At 41.7% G+C, this 27,697-nt stretch overlaps 2 protein-coding genes across 14 annotated transcripts in view; one reads left to right on the plus strand and one right to left on the minus strand.

Annotated features, from left to right (window-relative positions):
- LOC119860120 (vegetative cell wall protein gp1-like) lies at window positions 1-8,283 on the minus strand. 4 transcript variants are annotated; one of them, XM_038413387.2, is made up of 2 exons: window positions 7,179-8,283; window positions 1-787 (listed from the first exon to the last, which is right to left on the minus strand). In XM_038413387.2, exon 1 carries the CDS (start codon window positions 8,281-8,283, stop codon window positions 7,372-7,374), a length of 912 nt encoding a protein of 303 aa, XP_038269315.1. In that variant the 3' UTR covers window positions 1-787; window positions 7,179-7,371. The 4 variants fall into 4 exon arrangements, with proteins under 4 accessions (XP_038269315.1, XP_043346896.1, XP_038269316.1 ...); XM_043490961.1 differs by lacking the exon at window positions 1-787 and adding an exon at window positions 5,384-5,714; XM_038413388.2 differs by lacking the exon at window positions 1-787 and adding an exon at window positions 5,723-6,591.
- The window catches only part of OMA1 (OMA1 zinc metallopeptidase), a 35,434-nt gene continuing 15,982 nt past the window's right edge, over window positions 8,246-27,697 (plus strand). Inside the window, exons 1-8 of one of the 10 annotated variants that reach the window (XM_038413379.2) lie at window positions 8,246-8,365; window positions 8,901-9,029; window positions 10,733-11,276; window positions 12,430-12,658; window positions 14,011-14,184; window positions 14,298-14,405; window positions 18,718-18,846; window positions 25,186-25,260. In XM_038413379.2, the coding sequence (XP_038269307.1) occupies window positions 10,753-11,276; window positions 12,430-12,658; window positions 14,011-14,184; window positions 14,298-14,405; window positions 18,718-18,846; window positions 25,186-25,260 (1,239 nt within the window). In that variant the 5' untranslated portion in view covers window positions 8,246-8,365; window positions 8,901-9,029; window positions 10,733-10,752. Of the gene's footprint in view, window positions 8,366-8,437; window positions 8,745-8,900; window positions 9,030-10,732; window positions 11,277-12,429; window positions 12,659-13,986; window positions 14,185-14,297; window positions 14,406-18,717; window positions 18,847-25,185; window positions 25,261-27,697 lie in introns of those variants that run through there. The other 9 variants (XM_038413381.2, XM_043490954.1, XM_043490957.1 and 6 more) reach the window with 9 other exon arrangements.

The raw sequence follows: 27,697 nt of genomic DNA on the forward strand, positions 1-27,697 counted from the left end.
TTACAGCCCAGCACTTTGGTGTGAGCGGTAATTCATACCTCTAAACTGTGGGGCAATGTAGATTGGCCCTGGGGTGATCTCCTCTGAGCTATTTAAACTGGGTTTATGGGCAGACTAAGCCTACAATGTGATGCAAAGCCGTCACAACACCCTGGAGAATCTTCCCCCTCATCTCATTACATATGAGATAGAGCACTAATTCACCTAGATGTATTTTATAATAGTAATAAATAACGAGGTATGGGCGCTCCACAAAGTATTTAATACTCAGGAATTTATACTGATAAAAACAAAATAATTTATATCACGTAGGTATTTAAACCACTTCTTTACAAGATGAGTAAAGAACTAATAAATTGGCCCTTACTCCCTTTCTCCTTAATTGGTCTGGTTAATGCTATTAAAACTGATAATCCTCCTCATGCAGGTATAAGTATCCTTTTCAAAGCATTCCCATTGATCTGCCTCAGAGTTTTTATAAACCTTTAACTATTGCAATTACCTCTTTTTTATGCAAAAATTAATCTTGAGTCATTACAAATGCCTGTCAGAGCAGGAAAACTCAACTTCCCCAATTTTTACAATTATTATTCGCCAGCCCAAGCAGAATTCTTTATACCATGGTTATATGTCTGGTTAAAATGTTGCACACACTGAATAGCTTGACAAGATCCACATCTCATTTTCATGAAGGTCCTCTCTCCCCGCAGGGCTAGCACTCATGCAGTCTCACTCCAGCACACTTCAGTACCACAGAAACAATTGTGGAGAGATGTATCGCTATTATCTAAATGAAAGATTGAACACGAATGAATTTGTAATCTCCCACAGACATTTTTTTTTGGGACCCTACAGAACTGGTGACATTTGCACCCATTATTTCTCAGACATATTTTATTTGAAATAAATGTCTGTCCCCACAAGACTTGAAATGAGAAATCTCTGCATTTTTACTGATCTAGTTGCCCCCAGAGGAGCAATGTAGAACAACTGGAAGGTAATTGGATCAGTTCTGACAGAAGACTTATTTGAATGAAGACTCCAGTACACCTGGGATTTGAAATTACCCATCTCTCCTTCCTTTCAATACTTGAAAAATATATTATGCATTTTATGGACCTTAGTGTATAAGGATGTTAAGATGGTTACTTCCACTGAAAAAGTCTTAATAACCAATTCCGTAATTTTGAAAATGATCTATATGCTACAAGCAAGAATCAGAAACTGGAGAATAAAAACATTTAGGGCCATATCCTCAGCTGGTATAAATTGGCATAACACCATTTTCATGTCATTAGAGATACACCGATTTACAACATCTGAGGATTTGGCTCTTAATATACAGTGATCATCAAAGATCTAGATATTCAGCTGTCTGATGATTTGTGCTAAGTTGTCTGTAAGCACCATTCGATGCTGGACTTCATCTTACTTACTTTTTCCCATCACCTCACTTCAAACATAAGGCTAAGATTTTGTCACGGATAGTTTTAGAAAAAATCTCGGACGGGTCACGAGCAAAAAAGAAAAATTCACAGAAGCCGTGACCCGTCCGTGACTTTTACTAAAGCTATCCGTGACAAAATGAGGATCTGTGGGTCCCCACACCTGCAGCGCGGGGGTCCCCCACTGCTCATGGGGGCCAGGAGTTGTGGGGTGCCCATCTCCTGTGTCAGCCGGAAGCTGTGGGGTACACCCAGCCTGCAACTTCAGGGGCCCACGGCAGCTGGGAGCTCAGGGATTCTCCTGTGGCCGTGGTGGTTGGGAGTGCCCCTGTCACCCCTGGGGGGCATGAGCTGCAGGGTACCCCTGCCACCTGAAACTCTGGGGACGCGTGGCTACCAGGAGCTCAGTGGTTCACCCACAGTGGCTGGGAGCTTTGGGGTTCCCCCACCACTGGCAGCTCTGGGGGTTCCCTGCCACCCACAGTGGCTGGGAGCTCAGGGGTTCCCGCACTGCCTGCGGCAGCCGGGAGCTGCAGGGTACCCTGCCACCCGCAGCGGTTTGGAGCTCCAAGGCCCACCAGAGGCAGCGGAGGTAGCCCACAGCTCCCTACCCCTGCAGGTGGCAGGGGACCCTGCAGCTCCTGACCACTGCAGGCTGAAGTCATGGAGGTCACTGGAAGCCATGGATTCCGTGACTTCTGCAACCTCCATGACTAAATTGTAGCCTTACCCATAGGTCATGGATCTCTCAAAGTATCTCCCTACAGATATGATGGAAACAAAAGTACTATATTAAATTGTATGACACCTTTTAAAAGGAATACTTTTTGGAACCTAGGTATTTTGGGTGGATGGAGCTCTGTGACAAACTTCATCTTTATAGGTTTCAGAGTAGCAGCCGTGGTAGTCTGTATTCGCAAAAAGAAAAGGAGGATTTGTGGCACCTTAGAGACTAACAAATTTATCTGAGATAAGCTTTCGTGAGCTACAGCTCACTTCATCAGATGATCCGATGAAGTGAGCTGTAGCTCACGAAAGCTTATCTCAAATAAATTTCTTAGTCTCTAAGGTGCCACAAGTACTCTTTTTCTTTCATCTTTATATTAACTCCAGGGATTTTGATTTTACTTTCTTCTTTCCAGTATAGAAAACTCAGATAATAATTAATTATTAATAACTCATATATAATAATAAATAATAAACCAACTAAATACCTAACAACCCCACTGAAATACGGCCATCTCTTCAGTCAAGGATAACAGCCAGGATGGCAGCTGGTGCACAATAAATTGCACAAGTGTGTCAGGAGAGGATATGTTGGGAAATCTTTACACCTACGAAAGGTGCCATGGGAGCTTTAAGGTTCACATGAAATACACAGGATTTCCATTTCTAAAAGGCTTGATCAAATGACAGGAAGCTTATGTCTTCACTGCACAGTAAAGCTGGGTTATTACTCAAGTTTTAGCCCAACCCCACCTACTAGCCACACAGAAAAACCCTCTGACCTGGGTAGGGAAGTGCTTTAAGCTTGGGCTAGTTTACTTGGCATGTGGGCACAGGTGACAGACCAGGCTCCATTTTAACTCAGGCTGGAACCCACCCACTTTGCAGCAGTGAGGATGCAGACAAAATCACTTAAGCATTTATAATCCTCTGCTACCCTTCCCACAAATTTCCTCCAAAGAAAAGGCAAGTTCTTCTGCAGTTGACGCATCTAACTGGGAAAGAATCTTAGAGTGTCTGAGCACAAAGAACTATGAGATATGCCCCCAGACTCACAGGATTTAGTGCAGAAACAATGATGACACAGTAACCCAGGTAGGGCTTTGCTATGGGGATGCTCTCACCTAGGCTAGCCTAACCTATGTACTCAGACCTGGGCGCGAAACACCTGGGTTGGCTGTGCAGTGAAGACATACCCTAAGTGGTATGAAATTCACCTTCAGAAGGATGTAGAGCTTCACTGAACCTGCTAGAATTTGAACCCTGATACTAGGGAATGGATCACTAAACCATCCCTTCTGACTAATATTAGTTATTTATTTTTGTGATATCCTGTGAGAAATGAAAATTTCTGTATAAATGCTAAGTATTTTACTGATTATAATAAAAACAGAAACAAATTCTACAGTTATTTATATGAACTTGATTATTGCACATTATAAATTACACCCCTTGACTTGTGAAGGTGAAAAATATGGGGAAGGGAAGAGTTTTGATATAAACATTAGAGAATCCCTCCTACTGGAAATGCAGAAAATTATCTGTTTTTTAAGGTCTGTTTACAGGTAGGTTGTTTACAATGATTTTTATTGCATTTGATGTTTTACAGATGGGATAGAAAATAAAATAAATTGCACACAATGAAGGGATTGGTAAGAAAAATAAGTGCAAATGTTGTAATGCTGTTCCTCTTTTTCCCACCCAATTTTCCTTCCATTCAAAAAGATATGATGAAACAGAAACTCAGTGCGTCAAAGCGGCCCCAATCTTCAAACATGATATGAGTCATTTTATGCACGTGAGCAGTGCCATTGAATTCAATGGTTTCAGAGTAGCAGCCGTGTTAGTCTGTATTCGCAAAAAGAAAAGGAGTACCCGTGGCACCTTAGAGACTAACAAATTTATTAGAGCATAAGCTTTCGTGAGCTACAGCTCACTTCATCGGATGCATTTGATGAAGTGAGCTGTAGCTCACGAAAGCTTATGCTCTAATAAATTTGTTAGTCTCCAAGGTGCCACGGGTACTCCTTTTCTTTTTATTGAATTCAATGTGACTACTCAAATGAACAAAAGTTACTCATGTACATAAGGGCTTGTCTACATGGGAAAATGTAACCAGTTCTACCGGTATGACTATACTGGTATAATTAAACCAATAGCCCCCTTCCAAAGCAGCATAAATTAAACTGAAAAAAGGTGCTCTTATTCTGGAATAAGAAAAGGAGTACTTGTGGCACCTTAGAGACTAACAAATTTATTTGAGCATAAGCTTTCGTGAGCTACAGCTCACTTCATCGGATGCATTTGGAATAAGAGAGTCCACACGTGGAGTGATATTGGTATAATTAGTTTAAATTCACACCTTAAGAAAGTTATTCCAATATCTATATAGACAAGTCCTAAGTGTTTGCTGGTCTGAGACCCCCAAATCTGTTTTCAGATTTTAATATTTATACCAAAAGTTGCTAATGGCTTGCCAAGCACCTGAATCCACATGAAGATGATTGTGTGGGTTAATTAAAGCATTCTCTTTTGTCTGGCTTTTAATGCTGTGAGATTCCTTTGTGTAAACCCCCAGGCTCACCTTTGAAAGCCTGTGGCCACAGAGGAGAAGCTTTGAGTTATGTTTCCCATGTGTAAAACTCAGGGTTTAGGTCAGGAAGTGAGAACTTTTGTTTTGTGAGAAGCCAGAGAGACAGAGGTCCATCACAGCTTCTTTTTAGGTACAGTGGTGCCTTGCCTAAGGTTTCTGAAAAGGGATTTTTGTGCAGCCTGTTACCAGTTCTGTTCAAGAAAATAGAATGTGTATACATTTTGTAAATAAACAAATCATACTGGAAAAATACCTGACTCCACATTACCAATTTCTGCTTCAAATCGGAAACTGATCTGCAAGGACCCCATTCAGCTACTGCCTGGCAACAGGGCAAAGAGTAAATTGGACAAGAGAGGCAGGTTTTCAAGTAGTTTGATCTAATGACTTGGAATCAGGTCTAGTCCCAATTTTGCCTGAGGATCACCTTGGACAAGTCACTTGCCCTATCCTGTTTAGAATGGATCTTGTGATTCTGGTGCATAGGGGCAGGATTTGGAGAGCATAAGCAGTGGGAAGTGGATATCCTGTAAGCCATGAAGTTTTGCTCCAAGACCCCCCTCCCACCCACACACACCCCGCTGACCTGCAAAAAGGATTTTGGGACAAGAAAAGGGTATGGGAACTGCTTTTTATGAGGATCTGTTGGCAATTTCTACTCCACCATGTACAGGGATAAAAGGTGCTTCAGAAAAGATTCCATCCCTAAAGAAATACCAGATGGGGAGCAGCTCCATGCCCCAGGCCAATCCTGACATACAACCCAGCTTCCTAGGCTAGGTGAATTTCACTCCTGTGCAGAGAGCCAGCATAAAGCCTATATGCCAGTTATTGCATCAAAATAGGGCTTAATTGGGAGTCATCTGGTGCATAGCCTTCATGCTGTCCTTCACAAGGGTGAAATGTACGTGCTGGGGCCAGACTTTGGGCCTTAACCTCAGTCCTTCCACCTGTAAAATAGGGATAATATTTACCCAACCTTTTTAAGCTCTTTGAGGTCCTCAGATAAAAGTTACTATGCATGTATGTTCATTAAAATTCAATAGCAACTACTGTATAAATGTCTATAATGGCTTTTGATCTAGTTGTCTATTTAGACAAAACCAGCACTTAATACATATCCAATTGTACAACTATATATGCCAGATTTTCACATAAGGAGACATTTAGTGTTGGTATATGATAGAGATATCCTGTAATTATCTGTGCTATATTTGCTGCTTGTCTGCTTTGGAATTTTAATGAGTAGGAATGCCATTCATGGACATTTTTAGAAACTCAGAGAGCATAATAGGACTTTAGGGCCCAATCTTGTATTTCTTGTACGCTCCAAACTCCTACATTAACAGCTTTAGGTGAGCCAGACATGAAGGATCAGGCCCTTATTTGTGCCATTCCTACACCCCATATGCCAGACACAGTTCAATGATACAATCAGAGACAAATAATAGCAGAGGAGAGAGTAAGAAATATGAAAAGGAGAAAATATGTGATTTCAGTTGAGATATGAAATAAGATTAAAAGTCAGTGACATGGAAAGATGGAGAAAGTTTGTTTGAGAGTCTCGGTGATGTAAAGTAAAAAACTCTTATTGAGGGAAAGAGAGGAGGTCTGAGCTAGATGAAAAGAGCAAGAAAGGCAGGGAAATAGAACGAGTCTAGGAAATATAAAGCAGATAAGAAGTTCCAGAAGATATTGCACACAGATATGCAAGTTTGAGGCTCAGTTCTTTGCTCCTTGACTAACTGGTGCATGCTCAGCCTTTGGGTGCAGGAAGAGACTTGTGTCAATCGGCAACAATTCCCCAGGTTGGTTTCAGGAATGGAGCTGACAATCAAAAAATAAAAAAGCTCAACAACCAAGCCCTGCCTGATGAGTTGCAATTTTATCCCCTGGTGTCCCCTGCGGTAGATTAGACAGAATTTGATAGTATTGATTATAAAGGAAATTCTTTATTGAATCTGCTGGACACAGAGAAGATCATTTCATTCTTCCTGGCTTTCTAGCAACCAGGCTGACTAGTGTCACCACAGAAGGTCCTGGCCTGGACAGACATGATGGGAGTGCTGACTACTACAACCCCCAAGAAGGAACTACATGCTTCTGTTCTTGCTGGGAGGGAGGACTGTCACAGCAACATGGCCTTCAGGTTGGTAGTGAAGAGGGAAGAGTCAGGGATGAAGGGGCAGCTCAGGGAATCAAAAAAGCCTCAGTAGATGCCAGAAGAATAAAAACATCCTAAAATGAAATTTATGGCATGTAGCGAGCAGGGTGATTACAAAGTGCCTGCAGCTCTGTCAGGGAGGCAGTGGGACCAGGAGCTGGGCTTTCACACCTTGTTTCCACACAAAGGCCTCATGCCTGTCCGCATGAGCTGCCATGCAGTAGGCACCAACCCTGTCATTATCACATACCTTCCACTTGCATCCATTTAGATGGCAAGGCACCTGCAGCACCTGCCTTTCAGGTCACATCCCCAGGTCCTTAGGCAGAGGAAGTTTGGATGTTGTTGACAGGTTTCAGAGTAGCAGCCATATTAGTCTGTATCTGCAAAAAGAAAAGGAGTACTTGTGGCACCTTAGAGACTAACAAATTGGTATCTGCAAGTTAAAACATGCTTCCTAGGTGGCAGGAAATTGCACGTTGGGCATGGGCGGTGGGTATAATAGGCCAGGAGAGGCTAAGCCTCCCCTGGTGCAGCCTCTGCTGACCTGCCACCAGACGCTGGGCTGTGGTGGCCCCGCCTGCACTTCGCCTCTTCCTGTCCCTGCTCTGCCCTTCCCCAAGGTCCCCACTGTCCACCACTTCCTGGTGAGTCCCTCCTCTCCTCCACGCCACCTCTCCCTTACCAAAATTCCCCTTCCCCATGAGGCTTCCCCTGCCCTGCATCCCTTCTCTCCTCCACGCCCCTCTCCTGTGAGACCCGTCTGCCACGTCCCTCCTAACCACCATCCCTTTGCTTGGGGATAGAGTGGGCCTTGGGGGGCGGGGGGCAGGGGGTGCAGTGAGGCAGAGTGGGGAGGAAGGAGGCACCAGGGGGGAGCCTGGGGGTGCAGTAGCCAGGTGTGGGGGTGAAAGGCTAGGCCTGGGGGCAGAGTGCATAGGCCCTGGAGCTGCAGTGAAGGGGGGGTGAGGAGGTCCAGTGGATGGCAGCCTTGGGGATAAGCGGGCGCACAGCCCAGGCAGACACAGAGCGTGGCTGCAGGGAGGGGTGGGATGTGGCGAGGGTGTCACAGCTGTCTGCTCTCGACTCCCCGGGTGTGCCCCCCCCTTGCCAGCCCCTCCCCCACAAAGGGGGCAGGGCAGCAGGTGCTCCCTCTGGCTGTAGGGGAGGGGGTTCCTCCAAACCTCTCCGCTTAGATAGAAAATGGGAGGGGGAGGGGAGCCTCCCCCAGGCGGAACAAGGGATGGGGCGGAGCTTTCAGGCCAGGGGGCGGGGCGAATGGAGGATGAGGCGGGGCTATTGTGAAGCGCGAGGCAGGGGGGCGACGTGACGTGAGCAGCCGGCTTCGTCGTCATGGCGCTTTGCCAGTCGAAGGCGGAGCCGAGGGGGGCGGGGCCCTGCGTGGCTCGGGCGGCCCCATCTCCACTTCCTGCGGCGGTGAGTACGGGGCGTTGCTGGCGCTGCGGCGCCCAGCCGGGCCCGAGCGAGCCGCCCCCTCAGCGGGGCCGCCCCCCGGCTCCGTCCCGTCCCGTCCCGTCCCGACAGCGACGTGTCAGCGCGGCTGGGCCTTGCTGAGGGAGGAGGGCGCCGGGATCCCCCCCCCTCGCGTGGTGGGGATCCGAGGCTGCGTCTGCGGCGGGCGGGCTTCAGGCCGCATCACGGGCAGCGGGGCTCTTTCAGCGTTTCCTTTGGGCGGGTTTACATTTTCCCCGGGGCGGGCTCAGGCGCGAATGCTTTCACGACAGCGGCCGTTGGGGTTCGAACAGGGGGAAGCTTTAAATCGCAAACCGTCACCGCTGCTTGGCGCACGTGCACGGTAAATAGCCTTCCCTCAAACTCGGCTAAGTCCCCAAGCAGCAGGTTTCTGACCTTGCTTCTCTGTAAATGTGTGTGTGGGGCGGGGGGGGGGGGGAGGTTGGTTGGTTGGTTGGTTTTAAATCAATGGAAATTTGGTTTTGGTTCCCACGTGTAGGGTGAAATCAGCATTTACGAATGGAAAAAACCAAATCCTCCCAAGCCTAGTACTGTGTTACTCAGATGGCCCTGTCGAAGTATCTGTCTAGAAGTGCATCTCCTAAGGATTCCTAAAATGCCTACAAAAGTAATTTTCCCTCTTGCTATTCGCCCCTTCTTGTCAACTGTTGAGAATAGGCCACTTCCACCTTAATTGAATTGGCCTTTTTTCAGAGTAGCAGCCGTGTTAGTCTGTATTCGCAAAAAGAAAAGGAGTACCCGTGGCACCTTAGAGACTAACAAATTTATTAGAGCATAAGCTTTCGTGAGCTACAGCTCACTTCATCGGATGCATCTAAGGTGCCACGGGTACTCCTTTTCTTTTTGTGAATTGGCCTTGTTAGCGCTGACTTCCCCCCGCCCCCGCCCCACTTGGTAAGGCAGCTCCCATCTTTTCATGTCATAGGATAGGCTATCAGGGTTGGAAGATGACCTCCTGAGAGCCCTAGTTCAAACCCCTGCTCAAAGCAGGACCAATCCCCAATTTTTGCCCCCGATCCCCAAATGGCCCCCTCAAGGATTGAACTTGTGTGTGTGTATACATATAAATTGCTTACTGTATTTTTCACTGCATGCTTCTGATGAAGTGGGTTTTAGCCCACGAAAGCTTATGCCAAATAAATTTTTTCATTTTTAAGGTGCCTTGTTTTTACTGATACACACTAACATGGCTACCACGCTGAAACCTAGTGTCTAGGTGCTAAACTGCTTTAATATTCACAGGTTTCAGAGTAGCAGCCGTGTTAGTCTGTATTCGCAAGTATCCGATGAAGTGAGCTGTAGCTCACGAAAGCTTATGCTCTAATAAATTTGTTAGTCTCTAAGGTGCCACAAGTACTCCTTTTCTTTTTGCTTTAATATTAACAATGAAGTTTGATGGGACAGGCTCCTCCCTTGTGTAAAATAAACTTCCTTTGTAATATTGCAGATTGAGTTCTCAGTAGTTTTGAAGTCTTTGCTCATTCTTGCACCTTGACTGCACAACTGCAGAAAACTTTTTTTTTTTTTTTTAAGGTTCACATCAAATGGACCTGCAGTTATGCACCATGTTTATTAGGATAGCTTGCAGAAGGGTAACACACAGAGGAGGTGATACTTGCCTCCTTGACTGAAGTGTAAAAAGTTAGTAGTCTATGAAGTATATGGGATCTTTTGCTATCTTTTTGAATGAACAGTGAAGAGCCTGGGCATCCGTACCAATTCTAATAACACTCAAATTATTGATATACAAAGCATGTTGCAGCAGCATAGCTTAATTGTTCAGTAAGGTTTTTCCTTGTGGAGAGGTGATTTAGTGGTAATTAACTTCTTTGAGGGAGGTTGTGTGTCTGTCAGTTGACATTGCATCAACTTTGTTTTCTGCAGGAAAGTACTTGTACCTAAAAAGCATGATAGGTGCATTTTATAAATTCAAAACTAGTTAACAAAAAGTATTTCTCCTGCTGACAGTAAAGGATACAAATATTCAAAATAAAGAGCAAAATCCACATAATCTTATTGTTACCAGTTTTTACATCTTCTGAATACAATCATTTTAATGTCTTGTCCTTAAGAAAAAGAGACCACAAGGAATCTCTTTCCTGCACTTTCAATTGCAAAGTTTAATATCTTTTTGTGTAGTTTAAAACAGTGTTGTAACAAGTGCATAATAGAAGACAGGGTAGTAATTCTGAGACTGTTGGCAAACGAGAAGTAGGATATTTCTGTTCAGCTAAAGTGAATTCATAACTCAGGAATTGCTTTAGTTCTTACATTTTTAAGATCTCTACAATAATGTTTCTTTTGTTTCAGGGTGAATAAACAAAGGAGAAATGAATGCTATCTGCAGCCTAAAGATAGCTGGTAGGAACTGCATTTTATTTCGCTTAACTTCTTTGGCCAGTCATCAGGCAAAGTGCAATAATCTTTATAGGTCTTCAGTTGAAGCTTTGAATGGACATCGCCAGATTCAAATAAGTCACATAGTGGATAAATGCAAGCGACTAGATATAAGTAGCAACACCAGCTATTGTTTTATGATTGGAAGCTCTAACTTCTACAGAAAATGTATTAATAAAAGCCAAAGATGTTTTTTGAATGCCAAGAATATAGAAGTGTGCACAAACATACTCAGTAGCTGTAGAAGTCCTTGTTTCCTAACTTCTCAGCCATCAGAGGAAGAGCTTGCATTATTTCAAAGTCTTGATCCAGTTCAGTCCCTGAATCGTGTTCCTGCTTGGGATGTTCAAATGATCAGGCTTTTTCACACATCATCATCATTTCAGGCTGCTCCAGTGCCTCTATTGTGGATTATTCTTAAACCGGCTCAGAAGCTATTTGCTATCATTCTTGGAAGGTAAAATACTGTTTTATTTTCTCTTAGAGTAAGACCCTATCCTTCAAAGACTTACGTATGTGTTTACTGTTATGCACAGTGAGTAATCTCATTAATGTTAATGGGACTACTCTGTGTGTGTGTGTGTGTAAAGTTAAACATTTGTGTAAAGCTTTGCAGGATTTGGGGTTAGGGTTGAATTTTTTTTTAATTTTGCTTTTATCATAATTTCAAACCACAATAGAGTCCGTACACCAATCAGACTAAAATGGTTATAAACTGGGAGGACCTCTCTCCTGTGATTTTGTTTTAGAAGATGCACCAGTTTCAGACCAAAACAATCAATCACTATTTATCCAGGTCCTAACAAAATAAACACTTATTTTTGCTTAGCACCCTCAATGACAATCATGGCCATAATGGCCAGTGATAGGTTTGGCGAAGCCAAAATGTCGTGGTATCTATCTACTGAAAGAGTAGACATCATGTTTGCCAGAGATGTGGTCTGAGGCAAAAGCAGAAGCCAAAAACTTGGGCGTACCTCACCTGTCCTCTTCTCCACAACCAGCAGGAGAGTAGTTACTGCTGCTGACACAATTCTGACATATTGACTTCAGGCTGGAGATAAAGTGGGGGTGCTCATTCTCCCTGGCTGCAGCCTAAGCTGAATGTACAAATGTACCACATGGTTTAAGTTGGATTCTGATTGTGCAGCTCCTGCATAGAAATAGAAATTCATTCTCTCCCGTATGCGCAGTGAGATTCAATATGTGCATCCTTTTGTATGTACTTATTTTTGATCAGCCCTTGCTGATTGTGTCTTGCAAATCCATTCAAGGGGTACCAGGGTGAAAAATCCTTCCTTCAGATGTTCTTAAACAAAAAAAATCCCAACATGCTTTTTTTTTAACCAGATAAAAAAGATACAGTTGAATAGTTCCTATTTTTTTAAAAAAAAAAAAAAAAAAAAAGGAAGAATCTACCTTGTGAGGCATTCCTGTTCCTTGAAGGAAATATTGCACTGAACTGACAGAACACATACTACTTAATGATTCTTTTGACTCTTTCATCCAAGGATATCCTAGCACCTTACAAATGTTAATATATACAGCCTCTCCTCACTTATGCGAGGCACTATACCCACTTTACAATGTACAATGTTTGTGTCTTGCAGGAGCATCAGAAAATGGTGGAAGGCACTGCCTCCTAACAAACGGGAACTTTTTAAAGGAAGTGCAAGAAAAAACAAATGGAAGATAGTTGTGGGTCTGTGTAGCTTGGTGGTTTTATTTTTTATGTTTTATTTTACTCACTTGGAGGACACACCAATCACTGGGCGTGCTCGACTGTTGGTATTTCGGAAGGAACATTTTAGGGAATTGTCCCAGATGGAGTATGATATGGTGAGTTGTCTGAAAGAAAAGAAGCCTTCCCTGTTTCACAAACACACAAACCATGTTCCTATTCATTGATGTGTCTCACAACCCTTGTCGGGCTCCCCGTTCTGGCCACTCACTAGCCTTCTGTTTGCGTACTGACATATTGGACCCATCTGCTCTTAAACTTCCCTTTGCCTGGGTAGGCTCCAGCACGGTCTCTTTCTTTGGCTATACTGGCATGTTTCCTGGGCACAGACTTGATCTATTACCTCTTCATGGAAGTAAGACCTCATCGTTTGGCTGTCCTAAGCCCCCACATCAGTGCAGATCCCCCAAGCCACCCCACTAGTTTAAACACACACTTTCCCAAAGCTTCAACCTTGTGGGCACTTTGATTTATAGTTTACTTTGCCAGGATCACATGATAATTAAAACATATAAAAACAGTCTTTACAATGATTTCTAACATTACTCATTATGTTAGATAGGCATTTTATTTTTACTTAGATTTTTCTCTCTGGTGTGCTATGTGCTGTTCCCTGCCTAAGTTTCCTCACCACTTTTGAGCCTTTTTTGGAGATTTGATCAGAGTACTCTAGGGCAGGGGTTCTCAATCTTCTTTTTTCTGAAGCCCCCTACCCCCAATATGCTATAAAAACTCCATGGCCTACCTGTAACACAACAACTCTTTTTCTGCATATAAAAGTAAGGGCCGGCATTAGGGGGTAGCAAGCTGGGGAATTGTCCAGGGTCCCTTGCCCCAGGGGCCCCCGTGGAGCTATATTGATCCGGCTTTGGCTTCAGCCCCAGATGGCAGGGCTCAAGGCCCTGTGCTTCAGCCCCATGCAGCGGGGTTTCGGCTTTCTTCTCTGGGCCCTAGCGAGTCTAATGCTGACCAGCTTGGTGGCCTCCTGAAACCTGCTTGGGGTCTCCCAGGGGGCCCCGGACCCCTGGTTGAGAACTGCGGCTCTAGGGCATGCATGAGCCTACTTCTGCACAAAGCTTCTCTGAATCATCCATGAGGCAGTGTCAGTGTCCTGCAGCCAGCTTCCTTCTGCTCTCTCCCCACATTGGTCAATGATTTTTGTACTAATATAGCCTAATTAATATCCAAGCATTTGGTGTAAATGGAAATATTACTTGGCAGCATATATAAATGTTCAATTTTATTACATCTGATACAAAATAATCAGCATAGAGTTGTGAAAAACTGAGCTCTACTGTTTTCCTTGGATGATTGACTTGATATATAAGAGTATATGAGAACTGGAACAAAACTTTTACTGTGGTACACTGATACGGCATATAAGTGTAACAGCTAGCCTCCAGACTGCATTCTTTATTCTGTATAGACCTCAACAAATTGTCTCTTTCAGTGGATGGAAAAGTTTAAAAATGAGATGTTATCTGAGACAGACCCTCGCTATCAGGTGGTGAAAAAAGTTATTGGTCATCTATCTGAAAGCAACCAGGACATCCCGCAGGTCTCGGAGTTCAAGTGGGTTATCCATGTGGTGGAAGAACCCGGCATAAATGCTTTTGTACTTCCAGTAAGTAAAATCCAAAAGCAAAAGTAAGCAATATTGAAGAATGCAACTTGTTTACATAGTTCCTATGCTATATTATGATGTTTCTTTTTTTTTTTTTTTCTTTTTGCTCACAGAATGGACAAGTATTTGTTTTCACTGGTTTGCTAAATGCGGTGTCAGATATTCACCAGCTCTCTTTCATTTTGGGCCATGAAATAGCTCATGCTGTATTGGGACATGCAGTAAGTACCTCTTTTAAAAAACAAACAAACAAAACCCCCCCATAAGTTAATATATAAACCAAAGTCTCAGGCTGCTTCCTCAAACTGAAGAAAGAATTTGGTTTAAAGGTTGACTGTCCTGATCTTGCACATATTACTGTGCCATTTTAATCAATGTTCGCACTATACCTGCTAGTGAATGTTGGCAGGATCAGTCCCTAAGAGAGGCTTCCATTCCATTACAAAATAGCAGTTAGGCTTTGATCCTGAGATATGCAGGCTTTGGGAGTTGCAGGTGATCACCGCTTTACAAAATTGGGCCCTTCGTCCTTCTAAACATGTTGAATCTATAGATGTATTTAAAATGTCTTCTAAATTACATGGTACTTGCAGTTCAGTAGCAAAGCCCTAAAATTCCATAGTTAATTTTTAGGATTGTTGGATAAGTCTTCATGGGACCTAAAGTCTGACTCCGTTTGCAGATAACTGAGTGTGCTTTCAAATGTGAACATGTACCATCTTGCGTATATATCCCAAGCCCTAATGTGTTCATGGATGAACTGGTAGTTTATCACCAGTTTTCATGCACAGAACGGGTATAATAATCTTTCACATTTTTCAGGTCCGGCTTTGAAAAAACAGGTTGGGAATAAAATCTTGGCCCAAGTTGTTGTAGATGAAGATATGTTATCCATACTGCTGCTTGTCGAAACAGAAAAATCATGTCATTATAAGGTGTAGCTGCATCTGTACCCAAAATCATTCCTTTCTTTTAATGCAACGTCTGCAGTCTTATATCTGTACTTTTCCCGTTCAGTCTCAAAACCCATAAACTTTCAACATAAAACTCCCCATAATTTTCCAAGGTTATTCTAGAGCTAGGTAAATAACTCTCAAAAGTATTTGCAAACAAACCAGCTGATTTGTTTCACTGGCACCTGCAAACATTTTGGTGAACAAGAAGATTCATGCCAGAAGTGCTTGTTGTTATTTGAACAGTTAAAAATATTCATGGCTAATTTTATGTAGGAAAAAAAGGAACTTATCCTCTTGTTATAAAGCCTCAGTCATCCAATCAGAACCTGAGATACCATGTGACTTAGGTAACCATTTCCTGGAGTGAATACCCCAACCTCGCACAAATTGTTCACTAAGCAAAGAAAAAAAATTGTGACCCACGTGACAGATTTGCATATGATCATATACAGAAAAAAGGCTAAATTCATCTGAAAAATAGTCATGACTAGTAGTTTTATTCTAATTCATTTAGTGGAAAGTTGCTATACAACTGTGATTAGTGCATTTGGGGAACAAATGCAACAAGGGATAGCAGTATTCCCTTGGGGCTATGACTTGGGGGCGGAGAAGTTATGCTGAGTTACCCCTTTTTGATAGCATTGCACCTATGAAAAGGAGAACAGAGAAATGAGAGCTGCAGTTTTTGAGAGAGAGAAACAACTGTAACTATTGGAATAGCTTTACATTGTAACAGAATTGAATTTAAAGATTAACATTGGCAAGACTAGGAGTACTTGTGGCACCTTAGAGACTAACAAATTTATTTGAGCATAAGCTTTTGTGAGCTACAGCTCACTTCATCGGATGCATTCGGTGGAAAATACAGTGGGGAGATTTATATATACACACACAGAGAACATGAAACAATGGGTTTTATCATACACACAGTAAGGAGAGTGATCACTTAAGATGAGCCATCACCAGTAGCGGGGGGGGGGAAGGAGGAAAACCTTTATGGTGACAAGCAAGGTAGGCCATTTCCAGCAGTTAACAAGAACATCTGAGGAACAGTGGGGGGTGGGGTAGGGGGGAGAAATAACATGGGGAAATAGTTTTACTTTGTGTAATGACTCATCCATTCCTAGTCTCTATTCAAGCCTAAATTAATTGTATCCAGTTTGCAAATTAATTCCAATTCAGCAGTCTCTCGTTGGAGTCTGTTTTTGAAGTTTTTTTGTTGAAGGATAGTCACCCTCAGGTCTGTAATCGAGTGACCGGAGAGAATGAAGTGTTCTCCGACTGGTTTTTGAATGTTATAATTCTTGACATCTGATTTGTGTGCATTCATTGTTTTACATAGAGACTGTCCAGTTTGACCAATGTACATGGCAGAGGGGCATTGCTGGCACATGATGGCATATATCACATTGGTAGATGCGCAGGTGAACGAGCCTCTGATAGTGTGGCTGATGTGATTAGGCCCTAGGATGGTGTCCCCTGAATAGATGTGTGGACAGAGTTGGCAATGGGCTTTGTTGCAAGGATAGGTTCCTGGGTTAGTGGTTCTGTTGTGTGGTTGCTGGTGAGTATTTCCTTCAGGTTGGGGGGCTGTCTGTAAGCAAGGACTGGCCTGTCTCCCAAGATGTGCGACAGTGATGGGTCATCCTTCAGGATAGGTTGTAGATCCTTGATGATGCACTGGAGAGGTTTTAGTTGGGGGCTGAAGGTGATGGCTAGTGGCGTTCTGTTCTTTTCTTTGTTGGGCCTGTCCTATAGTAGGTGACTTCTGGGTACTCTTCTGGCTCTGTCAGTCTGTTTCTTCACTTCAGCAGGTGGGTATTGTAGTTGTAAGAATGCTTGATAGAGATCTTGTAGGTGTTTGTCTCTGTCTGAGGGGTTGGAGCAAATGCGGTTATATCGTAGAGCTTGACTGTAGACAATGGATCGTGTGGTATGATCTGGATGAAAGCTAGAGGCATGTAGGTAGGAATAGCGATCAGTAGGTTTCCGATATAGGGTGGTGTTTATGTGACCATCGCGTATTAGCACCGTAGTGTCCAGGAAGTGGATCTCTTGTGTGGACTGGTCCAGGCTGAGGTTGATGGTGGGATGGAAATAGTTGAAATCCTGGTGGAATTCCTCAAGGGCTTCTTTTCCTTGGGTCGAGATGATGAAGATGTCATCAATGTAGCACAAGTAGAGTAGGGGCATTAGGGGACGAGAGATGAGGAAGTGTTGTTCTAAGTCAGCCATAAAAATGTTGGCATACTGTGGGGCCATGCGGGTACCCATGGCAGTGCCGCTGATTTGAAGGTATACATTGTCCCCAAATGTGAAATAGTTATGGGTGAGGACAAAGTCGGAAAGTTCAGCCTCCAGGTTAGCCGTGACATTATCGGGGATACTGTTCCTGACGGCTTGTAGTCCATCTTTGTGTGGAATGTTGGTGTTAACTGCTGAAAATGGCCTACCTTGCTTGTCACCATGAAAGGTTTTCCTCCTTTCCCCCCCACCCCCCCACTGCTGGTGATGGCTCATCTTAAGTGATCACTCTCCTTACAGTGTGTATGATAAAACCCATTGTTCAATGTTCTCTGTGTGTGTGTGTGTGTATATAAATCTCCCCACTGTATTTTCCACCAAATGCATCCGATGAAGTGAGCTGTAGCTCACGGAAGCTTATGCTCAAATAAATTTGTTAGTCTCTAAGGTGCCACAAGTACTCCTTTTCTTTTTGCGAATACAGACTAACACGGCTGCTACTCTGAAAATTGGCAAGACTGATGGAATTTGGGAGGAAGGTGGTCTTAGCAGTTAGGGCACTAGCCTTCATCTTGGTAGATCTGAAGTCAAGTCCCTTCTCTGCTACAGATTCCTTGTGTGAACTTGGGCAGGTCACTTAGTTGCTCTGTGTCTCAGTCCTCATTTGTAAAACAGGGATATCACTTCCCTACCTCACAGAGGTATTGTGTGGATAAATATGTTAGGTTGAGAAATGCTCGTATTACAATGATCAAGGACTGTAAGCTGGTGGACCACTCACTGGCCAGTGTGTCAAGTAAAGTTCCCGACAGCAGTAGAATTTCAGCCCATTTTTTCAGAGATATGTTTGTCGTCAGAATAGTCCAACACAAATCAAAACACAAAAGCCAAGTCTGGTTGCTTGACTTCTTTTAAAGCCTCATCCACATAAGGATCCTGTCCCTGCCCACACACTTTCTATCTTCAGCGATGCTGGTATGGAGAGCCTGTTTCTAGTCTTTTTTTTTTTTTTTTTTTCCTGTCCCTGGGTCTCCTGCAGACGCCTATACGCTCTGAGCAAGTCTCTCCCTCTCTGTTGCTTGTTGGCCTTTTATTTGAGGACCAGGTTGTCTGCAAGCTATCACCTGATACCTGGCCTAAAACCTCTCGCCTAGGAGACAGAGAATTATTAGCAGTTGGGACTAAGTCCTCTTTTCTTAAAGGGTTATCCCACTCTGTGATGGCATATATGTACCTAAGATAGAAAAGAACTATCTTTCTCAAATTCAGAAATAATGCATGCAAGCAAGATCCAAGGGTAAATTATTGAAAACTTCACTGTTTTTGTTTTCAGGCAGAGAAAGCCAGTCTGGTACATTTCTTGGATTTCCTGTCGCTTATCTTGCTCACTATGATTTGGGCAGTCTGTCCTCGAGATAGTTTGGCAGTTGTAGGCCAGTGGATCCAGACCAAGTTGCAGGAGGTAAGGTGGAGGAAGTGGTATTGTTGTACTTGCTTCATTTATTTAACACCTAGTTCAGTATGCTACGCACTGACACTATTTCTATAAGCGCAGCCGAATATACTTTCTACTATTATTTGGGTAAGTTGTCATTTCTTAGTCATTTGGAAAACATTGCATTTCTAGTACTGGAGTATGACTGTGCCACCCAACTCTGTGTATAAGATGGGAGAGCTAAGAGTTATAACTGTATAATAAGGATTTGGGTTTTTTTGAGGCAGTTGTATTTTTATAAATTTCTAATATTTCTGCTTCATCTGATGCTGTATTGTGACTTGACCCTTGTAATATTTCAAATATTTAGTAAAGAATTTACTGTTTTTTATCTTGGGAAGAGCCCAATTCCAAATTGCGTAGCAGAGGGTCAGCCTGCAAAACTAATCTACAGCATATTAGCACTTGTGAATTAGAACCTCTGGGATGTTCAATATCCCACTTAATCTTAGTTTGCCTTTTCAAAATTGACATTTGAGGTACTATTTTTCTGCATTTGACAGCTGTTTTCTTTAGTTTGTCAGAGAATTATGTGAAATGACTGTATTTATGGATGTTTGTTGTTGGTGGGAAACAGGCTTCTAATTTAACAAAATTCAGGATCTAAGTCCAGTTTTAAAGACAGTAGCGCACTATAAAGAACCCAGTGAAATGTATGTAGTCCCTCCAACATAAATATCAATAAAATAAAACTTGGAGTTTGTGTGCTGCCACATTCTTCCTGATAACTAATTCATTGTGTGCGTCTGCCCAGTTATTCATCTACTTCTTGTGTAGAGTGTTTTTGGGGGAATTTTGCATATGTCATAACATTTTTATTAGCCTTGGAATAAAGACTCTTTTATATTGCCTGTGATTCTTTTCCTGTTACCCAGTGGTTCTTCAAAACAAATATAACCAGTCTGTGCTGTAATATCTGCCCATCACTCTAGGAGCTGTAGGCTTTGAACATAAATTATTATAAAAGAGGCTGGAGGTTTGTAGAAGCATCTTAAAAGCCAGCAGTGAATGCCAGCAAATGATCTAAAGACCAAAGTTTGAGGAAATGTTGAGTTATTGTGGCTGAGCTCTGACAAAAGCCCATTGTTTGGTCTCTGAGACCTACCTCCCTATCAACCTCTCAAATTTGTGTCTTGCTCTTAAGGCCTTTCTCACGTTTTGGGGTAACTGCAACTGGTATGACATGACCTTGTGGGATTGAATTGTGCCTTTGACCAAGAATGTAAATTAGATTTATTCTCCGACCCCTACAATCAGTAGTTTTCTGTCCTGACCTTCTCTGCCCAAAGCCAATTTTTTTATGCTTGCACTACAAAAGTTTTCTTGTCCTTCATTGGTTGGGATCTCTTACCCTAGCAATAACCCCGGATAGTTACAAATTCTGACTCTAGGCTTAAGTATAATAAAAATTATTCAACATGGAATATGAGAGAGACAATTGAGGTAAAAGCAAATTGCAAAACTTTATTCCACAGTCTAAGGCTACTTCAGAACTAGTTGGGTGGGGAGAGAGGCTTTGGTTAAAGGGAAGTTTGTTAAAAGCACAATCTTTCATCCTGGATTCAGCCATGTCCTTGCAAAATCCTCCTGCTCCCACTCAGCATCTAGCTGTGATACTTACCAGAGCAGTTTTTTTCCCCACACACCCTCAAGTGTGCATCTCTCTGCTTTTCTCTGTCTGCCGCCTTATGTTTTTCTAGATAATAGCAACCTGACCTGGCCCGATCCTTGTTGTCCATAGCAATATTCCGCGCCCCCCCCCCTTGTGTGAGTTATTTTAGTCACCTTGCCTGACTAGTTTAAGCTGCATTATGAGTTCTTCCTCTTGCGTACATCCCCAGGAACGCTATCTCCTCCTTACTATAATTATTTGTATTATCATAACACCTAGGTGCCCAATTTATGGACCAGGACCACATTCTGCTAGTTGTTGTACAAATGGAACAAAAGAACATCTCTACCACAAAGCTTGCAATCTAAGTACCTATCACTGTAAACAAGTTCCACTCATTCTTCCAGGTTATTCTGTTCTCTCTGTCTTCTGTATACAGCAAAGAGCACAGATTTTGTTTGCTTTTATACCAGAAGTTGTTCTAATTGACTTTAGCTTAAGGAGTTGCTCAGCTAAGAGCAGAAAATTTTATGGTAATCTGGGCTTTACCCCATGTGACTAATTAGTATGCACAAAAAGAACACTTCTTTTTCTCTCTTTCCTCCCCTCCCTGTTCTCTAACACATGGTTTGTATTTCCTGAGCTAACTGAGGTGTTGAGATTTTTAAGATGATGGGACTTCCTCTTTAACACACACAACCATTGTCAATGTCTGTAAATCCATGTCAGTCACTCTGTTTAATTTCCTTCAGGTAGTTTTGAAGGGAGAGTTGGCAGATCTTCTTTTTCATTCCAACATGTCGATAAGTTTTAAAAAAAACAAACAAAAACACCACATAATCAAATCATTTGTCAAAGGCTGCAGGTATTCATCTGTCAATTAAATGCCTTGAGGCCCATCCTCGTAGCTGCTTCCTGTGGCTACTGCTGAGGCTTATTAGGCAGAAGCAGAAAAGAAAATCTCTTTCTTAACAAGTTTCAGAGTAGCAGCCGTGTTAGTCTGCATTCGCAAAAAGAAAGGACTTGTGGCACCTTAGAGACTAACAAATTTATTTGAGCATAAGCTTTCGTGAGCTACAGCTCACTTCATCGGATGCATTCAGTGGAAAATACAGTGGGAGATTTATATACATAGAGAACATGAAACAACGGGTGTTACCATACACACTGTAAGGAAAGTGATCACTTAAGATGAGCTATTACCAGAGGGGAACGGGGAACCTTTTGTAGTGATGATCAAGGTGGGCCATTTCCAGCAGTTGACAAGAACGTCTGAGGAACAGTGGAGGGTGAGGAAATAAACATGGGGAAATAGTTTTACTTTGTGTAATGACCCATCCACTCCCAGTCTCTATTCAAGCCTAAGTTAATTGTATCCAGTTTGCAAATTAATTCCAATTCAGCAGTCTCTCGTTGGAGTCTGTTTCGTTGTAACTCACAAAAGCTTATGCTCAAATAAATTTGTTAGTCTCTAAGGTGCCAGAAGTACTCCCTTACTTTTTTCTTAACAAGGTTGCTTATTCTATTTGAATTTTCCTATTTCTGTGGCCTCAATCCTTCCTCTAAAGTACAGATAGCAAGTATATAGAACTTTCAACAATTTTGCAGGGCAGGCATTTAAGAAAGCATCTTCTGTAAATTAAGCAAAATTTGACATAATCGTTGGAACACAATAAATATGGAATACCCTCTTGCCATTTTTAGTAATTTTTCAGAGTATAACCGTAATTGGATGGGCAGTACTGGAACGTATTTTAGGTCTAATGGTGACACCATATTGCTTGGTGATAACAGATCCAGAAACATTCTGGGGATAATAGAGTTTTAGTGCAGATCCTTGTAGTGTTATATTCTCCCCCCCTGCCTTGCATCTCCTTTGTTCTATACAGCAGCCATTAGGAAAACAAGCACCCAGAATTCATTAAAATTTCTGCAAGTGATTAAGATAGCTTTCAGCTCTCCCACCCCTGTTTAGGTAAAGAATAATCAAATTTCCTATCTCTCAGACTTGTATAGCTTTTTTGGAGCTGTGAGATAACCTCCTTGATGCCTAGAAGCCCCTGACTAAAAATGGCAATAAAATCACCAAAACAAAAAATAACAAGTGACCATGATGAATAGATGAAAAACTGCCTGTCTGTAGAGCTTTACTCAAGTCAGTGCTGCAAGTGATCATCTTGTCCATTCGTCAGACACAGAATAGAAACTGGGAGTGTCATGGCACACACAGGTGATCCATCAAGCTGCTTATCCTCCCTCTTTTATTAATGGTGATTCAGAAAGATATCAAAGACCACGCACACCTAGAAGAATCTCCTGTCCTCTAAATGATTGTGTGCTTCTCTGTACCTGGGGAAACTTCAATGAAATGAAAGTAAATATTTCCTATATGTATTTGTCTCAAGTTTTCTGTGTTATCTATCATTGCAATATCTAAACTTGGTAAGAGGCTTCGGTGTTGGGATTGAACTGTCCTCTCCTTCCTTATAAAACATGGAATTTGCTTTTATTTACTCTGAGAGGATCAGCTTGGGTTGTGTTGTATTATGTTTCCCAGAGCCTTCACACAAACACAAGTCAAGATATTGTGATAGGGTTGGGCCAGATGGCTATAGGAGAGTAATAGAAGGCAGATATATTGGCCCCAGGCTAAGTAGGTCCCTTTTCCCTGGGTAAGGTAACAGGAAAGGTTCCAGATCAATCAGGAACCTTCTGGAGACAATTAAGACAGGCTGATTAGAACACCTGCAGCCAATCAAGAAGTTGCTAGAATCAAGTAAGGAAGGCTAATCAAGGCACCTGGGTTTTAAAAAGGAGCTCACTTCAGTTTGTGGTGTGCATGTGAGGAGCTGGGAGCAAGAGGCGCTAGGAGCGGAGAGTGAGAACTTGGACTGTTGGAGGACTGAGGTGTACAAGCATCATCAGACACCAGGAGGAAGGTCCTATGGTGAGGATAAAGAAGGTGTTGGGAGGAGGCCATAGGGAAGTAGCCCAGAGAGTTGTAGCTGTTGCTCAGCTGTTCCAGGAGGCACTCAACAGCTGCATTCCACGGGACCCTGGGCTGGAACCTGGAGTATAGGGCAGGCCCGGGTTCCCCCCAAATCCTCCCAACTCCTGGTCGGACACAGGAGGAGTCAACCTGGACTGTGGGTTCAGAAAAACGGCCAAGCTGAAGGCTGCTGTGAAGCTCCAAGGCAAGCAAATCCGCCAATAAGCGCAAGACCCACCAAGATAGAGCAGCAACTTTGTCACAATATGTATCCTATCTTGTAAAGCTTTGGGGGGGGGGGGTAGGGTGGAGTGGGAAACATACAGACATCCTAAAAATAATCCCAAAAATGCCTGTCAGTTTATATCTCTGTAAAGATGCAGGAAAATTTAGTTACTTGGCTCATTTTACCTAGATTTGCTGAATAAAACAGGATTATCCATGCTGCTTCAATAAATGAACTAGTGCCTAGGTTTCGTACAAGTTGCCAGGCCCACATCGTTGATGCTCTTCTATTGTGGCAGTTACTATTCTAGAACGTTTCTTTCCTGATCCCAAATGCTTTCCAGCTCTTACTCATCCAGTGATGGAGCTGAAAGAACCCTACTATAAACTTGTAATGCTCCCTCTCTCTCGTTGGAATTTCCCAATTGATACTCAGCTCAGATAATGATGTCGTAATGCCTATAGAACAGGAGCAAAGTTCACTCAGAACAGCAATCTGCTTCAATAGTGCATGTGAATCTTTACTGTAACCTGTTTTACTAGCACATGACTATGTGAATCTTCATAAAATGCATATTCTAGAAGATTGGAGGTTGTATAACTGGATCTTTGCCTGGCAAAATGGTGTCTTTGTGCAATGTCATTTACATCACTAGGGTTAATGGAGTGTGAGCAGGCCAGATTAATATCTTCATCTCTTGGAATTCTCAAGGAGCATTTATGCCCTATATTGGGAGTGTAATCATGAAGGGGCAGTGATCTCTTATGGTTTATGGTAGTGTCAGATACTGTGGACTGTCTTGTTTATCATACCATACGTACTTACCCTCAGGTATGTCATACGAGGGTTAAAGACCCAGACAATTTAAAAATCCCGTTTCTCCCTGAAACTTTTACCTAATACAGTTACAAGCAACACCTAAAATGACATTAATTCAAAGATACGATAAAAATTTGTCTCCTGCTTATGCATAATCCGTTTGTTTCCTCTGTTTGTGTGGATCTTCCACACAGCCATAGGGGAGATAAAACACTTTTTAAAACAGACAAATGTAATTGTAAATCCACAAAATTGATGTGGTTAGGAGGGGCATCACATCCTTGGCTAGTTCCTGAACTGCCTTTACTTCTCTTTCTAAAATTGACTAGCTAAATTGATAGCGTCCCTTAAATTGCTTTTAAAATGCTCTGAGATCAGCTAATGAAAAGTGCTTTAGAAGTGCATTTACTCCTTTTCCTTGAGAAATATGCAAGTTTCCCAGGTGAATACATGGCTTGAGTTCTGATGGAAAGAATATACTATGCTAGACAAGGATTAAAATTGCTTACTTGTCATATATAGGTAATTAATATAATATAATGATGAATCCCATCCAGCTTTTCTTATGAGCAGGTTAGGAAAAAATACAAAATGTTAATGACTTCATAAATTGGTGAAACCAAGAATTATGGTCAAGGCTTTGACATGTTTCTCTTCCAGTTTTTATTTGATAGGCCATATAACAGGACATTGGAGGCTGAAGCTGACAAAGTTGGACTTCAGTTTGCTGCAAAGGTAACTAAAATTTGTTCTTACTAGCTAAATAGTTCTTCTGTTTAATTTATTATCGGAATAAGTTATTTACAAATGACAATTCATGGACAGGTAAACTTTAATTTTGCAATCTAGGAATCACCCAAATTTTAATCAAATAGGTGTTTAATGACATTAAGGGAAAACATAATAGTTTACTAGTCAACTGGGAAACAAAAGGGCATTTTTGCTAAAAGTATAATAACAGTGGAGTTCATAAAACTGGGTGTCACTAACTTATTCTTAAACAAGTGAAAACCAAGAAGTTTCCTGTCATAGGTAATATACATGGAAGTATATCTGGCAATGTAGATTACAAACTCCATCCATTGGCTTTTGATGTACAGTATTTCACTTAGCTTCTGTCTGTTACAAAAGTTATTGAAGATTGTTTTACTAATCTGTAATGCACTTGAGTTTCAGTATATCATTATCAGAGTAGATAATGTAAGTAAGCAAGAGTGGTTTTAAATTTTTCTGTATTGTGATTGATTGCATCACTAGAGATATGATAGCTAGTAATTATGGTTTATATAATGCATTATAACTTAAAATTCAGATGAGTTTTTTGTTTGGTTTCAAGATTTAAAATAAGCATAGTCGTATTTTTTCAGTGGTGCCAGTTTATTTATAAATCACTTTTAATATATCAGCTGCTTCATATATGCAAGAAATGGGTTTCATACTTCTATGTGGAATTTAAATGATGCGGCTCCTTTTTAACATGAGGCTTTAATGCTCTTTGTAAAGTACTCATAGTTTATTTCGTAATCTCTCTACCAATTCACCCTGTTATCCTTAGAGGGATTTGGTTAATAAATTAAGCAAGACTTTTCAGCTTTACCTACCCAATTAGTGTTTTTGGAGCTAAGCTGGATAACTATGTCAACAGCACCATCTAGTGCTAATATATCATAGCAAGAGAATTCTGCTTTTTGCAGTTTGACCGTTTTGAATCTTCTATCCTTCTGAGTTTCTTATTTCCTATAGTTGAGATTGCACTCTGTTTGTGGTTTTAATAGGTTACAGGTGAGGACATAGGTCTCGGAAATATATTTAGGGAAAAGGTAATTGATATCTAGCTCTCTGGGGCAAAGACCTCATTGCTTTGAAGCATGTAGTGGTCATACCAGAAACTAACACCAGATGATGACACACACACTTTTAATCCTTCTGCTGCAGTAGGGACATCTCCTTTTAACACTAATTTAAGAAGACTTAGTACACACATACATACACACACACATTTCTAATATCACACGTGATTATGGTCTCTAGAAAATAATTCCTTAATAAATAGCTTGTTACCTTGCACCTAGGCTCTTTCTTCTGTGTTCTGACCACTAATCCATCTCTAACAAAAATATTAACATTCCAAATCTTCGAGCAATTTACTGCAAACTTTTATTTCTGACATCTTTGAAAGGAAGATGCTATGATAAGTGCCTTACAAACACTGACACACAGAGGTTAAAGCAACTTTCCCAAAATAGTACAGCAAGTATGTGGCTGTCATGACTAGAATCCAATCCTAATTCCTACTTTTGTTTTTGAACCACTAAAATGTGCTTTTTTGTACATGAGCACCTAATAATGAAGACAGTCAGTCATATGTATCTCACTCATGAGAATTTTCTATAACTTGAGTGCCAGTTGCATTTAGTCCCTGTTACAGTCATCCTCATGATCCGTTTTTTCCTCTGAACTTTACCCTACAAGTAAGTTTTCTGAAGTTAGCGTTAAAAAGAAATGTCCCTATCACAGCAGCAGGATTAAGAGAGTGTGTGTCATTATTTGTGTTTGTACACATAAACACATCTAATATCGCACATGTGATTATTGTTTCCAGAGAATAATTCCTTAATTAAATAGCTTGTTGCCTTGTACCTCAACTTTCTCACCCATGTTCTCATCACTAATACATCTTGAACAAAAATATTAATATTCCAAATCTTTGAACAGTTTATTGCTAGCTTTTATTTTAAAAAAACATACAAAAACAAAGATACATAGCTGTTCCTTTTTCACATGAATGTATAACAGGAAAATGCAAGTATATAGAGTCTGTGGTATAAGACTTTGGTCTTATATAAGTGACGTTTACTGATCAATATCTCAGACACTCCATATCTGTATGGGAAGATGAGGTTCCTAATTTCCAGCTTTATATATCATTAGTTTTTACATGTGGCAGGTTACAAGAGATCATATGTTCACAGAATTTCAGCATAGTGACTTACTGAAGAAACATAGATAATTTTTAGATAATATACACAAATATACTAACCACATTGATCTTTACATTTAGACACTTGGAAATATTTATAGTATGGATGAGCCCCAAATTTGCTAGGTGCTGTACAAACAAATAGGAAGAAATGGTCCCTGTTCCAAAGACCTTACAATCTAAAAGCAAAGG

The sequence above is a fragment of the Dermochelys coriacea genome, chromosome 8, assembly GCF_009764565.3.
Source record: "Dermochelys coriacea isolate rDerCor1 chromosome 8, rDerCor1.pri.v4, whole genome shotgun sequence".
NCBI classification, from domain to species: domain Eukaryota; kingdom Metazoa; phylum Chordata; order Testudines; family Dermochelyidae; genus Dermochelys; species Dermochelys coriacea.

Bases quoted from the DNA above. Each gene is read 5' to 3' on its own strand.
- LOC119860120 (XM_038413387.2), bottom strand. From the start codon at position 8,283: ATGACGACGAAGCCGGCTGCTCACGTCACGTCGCCCCCCTGCCTCGCG.